The following is a 2271-nucleotide window of genomic DNA, read 5'->3' as shown; positions in this document are numbered from 1 at the left end:
TCGGTTAGTGTCTGATATTGGATTGCCTGCAGACTTATTTCCAGAAGATGTTACATTCCCTGGGATACGCCGGCGTCTATCCCTGCCATCGTACAGCCTGCGCCAGCCTTACTATTACAGCCCGACCATCAAACAGATATGACTGCGTCACAGAAGTGTGTCTCTCCTTTTTTCAATTCCTGAACTACATGCGGCTTTTGACAAGTTTTCACGTCCAGCACGCCTAAGACTACGCCCAAACATTCGTGATCATACTCTGGCACCGTGTTTGCGATGCAACCCACCATTCAGCTCGACGAAATGCGAAACCGTTCTTCACGCAGCTTCCCTTCAAGGCTTGAGTACCTAAAACGGCCGACCGCAGGTGCGGGTGTCCGCTCAGGTCGCTGGCGCCCATGACTTCGGGTGTATGAACCAGCCGAGGCTCGAGGGCCGCTTCAGCTTTCTGTCTGGGCTTGCCTCGCGGATACGATGCTCCGTTTCACGCCTCTAACCTGCACGCGCATTCTGTATTTATGTGTCTATTTACAAGCAATGGATTTGTCCCGACAAGTACGGGACATTGCTTTGCTGCCTTGGCCAGGGCCCACACTGCGACCGGCCTGTCGCTGAACGAGGCAACATTTGCGTCATGCACTCTAGTAATTTTGATCTCGATCAGATTTTCCGGCATGATCCGTAGCTTGGCAACTGACATCACGCCCGACCCTCGGTGCGATCCCTGAAGTCATCTCGTCTTTTCTTATTATCCTGCGCACCATTTTCGTCTACATTTTCGCTCATGAAAGCATCGGTATACTAGAATGTTTAGGTGGGCTAGTCACGTAGCGTCCTCCCAACTTTCCGCCAAGGCCGTACAATCGAACAGGCTAGGCCTGAAATTTGAAACACTAGCCGATTCTGATGACATGTGTGCAATTGATACGCGCAAATTGTACAAGACTAGACAATTGCCGGGCTGTCCTGCACGTCGGACCACGTACCTCAAGGTCTGTTTTCCTCCTCGTGCATATCTGATAAAAAGATGGCTAAACCTGATCAAAGTCACTCCGAACGATCGTTCGATGGAGATGACGGCTTCGGGGTCGCCCGTCAGTGTTTCACTGCACGATTCTAAAGGTCCAGAGGATGGGGGCGAAGGTCAGACCTCATTTTCTCACAAGCTACGTTTTAATCTTGACCATCCGTTACTAGTCCCGAAGAATCATACAAACCTGGCTGACAATGACCCCTCCGTTAACGAAGTTGCACCCGGCGCTGTATCTCTCTGGCATGCCCTTCCGGTCGAAGTCTTCGCAGTCATATTCGACCATCTCGTAGCAGTTGTCCACAACGATATGAGCATAACTCGCAAAAAACGCCAGCGTGCCATCAAGTGCCGGATCTCGCACATTTCACTAGTCTGTTGGCACTGGTGCCACTCCTTCCGACACTTTCTCTTCCAACAGCCATGCCTCGAGTCCCCAGAACACATCCAAACCCTCACCAACATTCTTAAGAACCCATTGTCGAGCTGGTTGCGCGAGCGCATTACTTCAGTCTTCTTCCGAAACCGTCGCAAGGGCGATGCGATGCAGATGCCCTGGCCACAGTGGAGGACGCTTCTGCAGTTCTTGCCCAACCTCTCCTACCTGCGGGTCGCTGGGCATTTCGGGTACATGCGCATCTACGCGTGGCGCGACAGGCCGGTGCTCAACGGGCTGCATAGCCTGCGCTCGCTCCAGCTGATCAGCATGCGCTTCCCTTCGTCGTCTGGTCTGATCCGCGTTCTTGGCGCACTGCCGCATCTCGAAGGGCTCTCTCTCGGGGCCGTCAGATGGCCGGCGGCCGAGGGCTCTCCGACACAGCTCGTCTCGTGCGGCTCGGGATTCGAACGTATCCGGCGTGCCGCGTCGTTTGGCACTTCCGAACACTGGCCACTCGCTTGGCTTTTCGCCGCCGCGAGCACTCGCCACAGATACTCAATGCGTGTCGACGCAAGTGCGATTGTACCCCCGGATGTCCTCGCCATTGTTCAGCTATCGTGGCTCTGTTGCTCCAAGTCCGACGGACACACTACGAGTCATGTATATCAGAGGCATCGCGTGGGCGAAGGTCAGCGTTTCGCTCTATCATTCATCACGTTCGTGGCTCACATCACGCGTTGGTCGCCCGCAGATATCTACATTTTCTCTCTGAGCGTCGGATTGACTGTGACCCGCCGTCTGCTTTTCGTCACGGGTCCATCTCCTGGGACGGGCGATGCTCAAAGTCTTTTTCAAGCATGGTCGG

The 2271-nt window shown here is 54.2% G+C and overlaps 1 protein-coding gene across 1 annotated transcript; it reads left to right on the top strand.

Moving 5' to 3' along the window:
- Positions 1-1064: 1064 nt before the first annotated feature.
- Positions 1065-2178, top strand: PHACADRAFT_202762 (uncharacterized protein; the record flags this gene model as incomplete). Its single annotated transcript, XM_007402907.1, has 4 exons — positions 1065-1140; positions 1195-2023; positions 2076-2094; positions 2158-2178. 4 exons carry the CDS (start codon positions 1065-1067, stop codon positions 2176-2178), a joined length of 945 nt encoding a protein of 314 aa, XP_007402969.1.
- Between the last annotated feature and the right edge of the window lie 93 nt (positions 2179-2271).

The sequence above is a fragment of the Phanerochaete carnosa genome, assembly GCF_000300595.1.
Source record: "Phanerochaete carnosa HHB-10118-sp unplaced genomic scaffold PHACAscaffold_545, whole genome shotgun sequence".
In the NCBI taxonomy this organism is placed as follows: domain Eukaryota; kingdom Fungi; phylum Basidiomycota; class Agaricomycetes; order Polyporales; family Phanerochaetaceae; genus Phanerochaete; species Phanerochaete carnosa.
The sequence above is the reverse complement of the archived record's forward strand: the minus strand, read 5'-3'. Positions and strand labels throughout refer to the sequence as shown.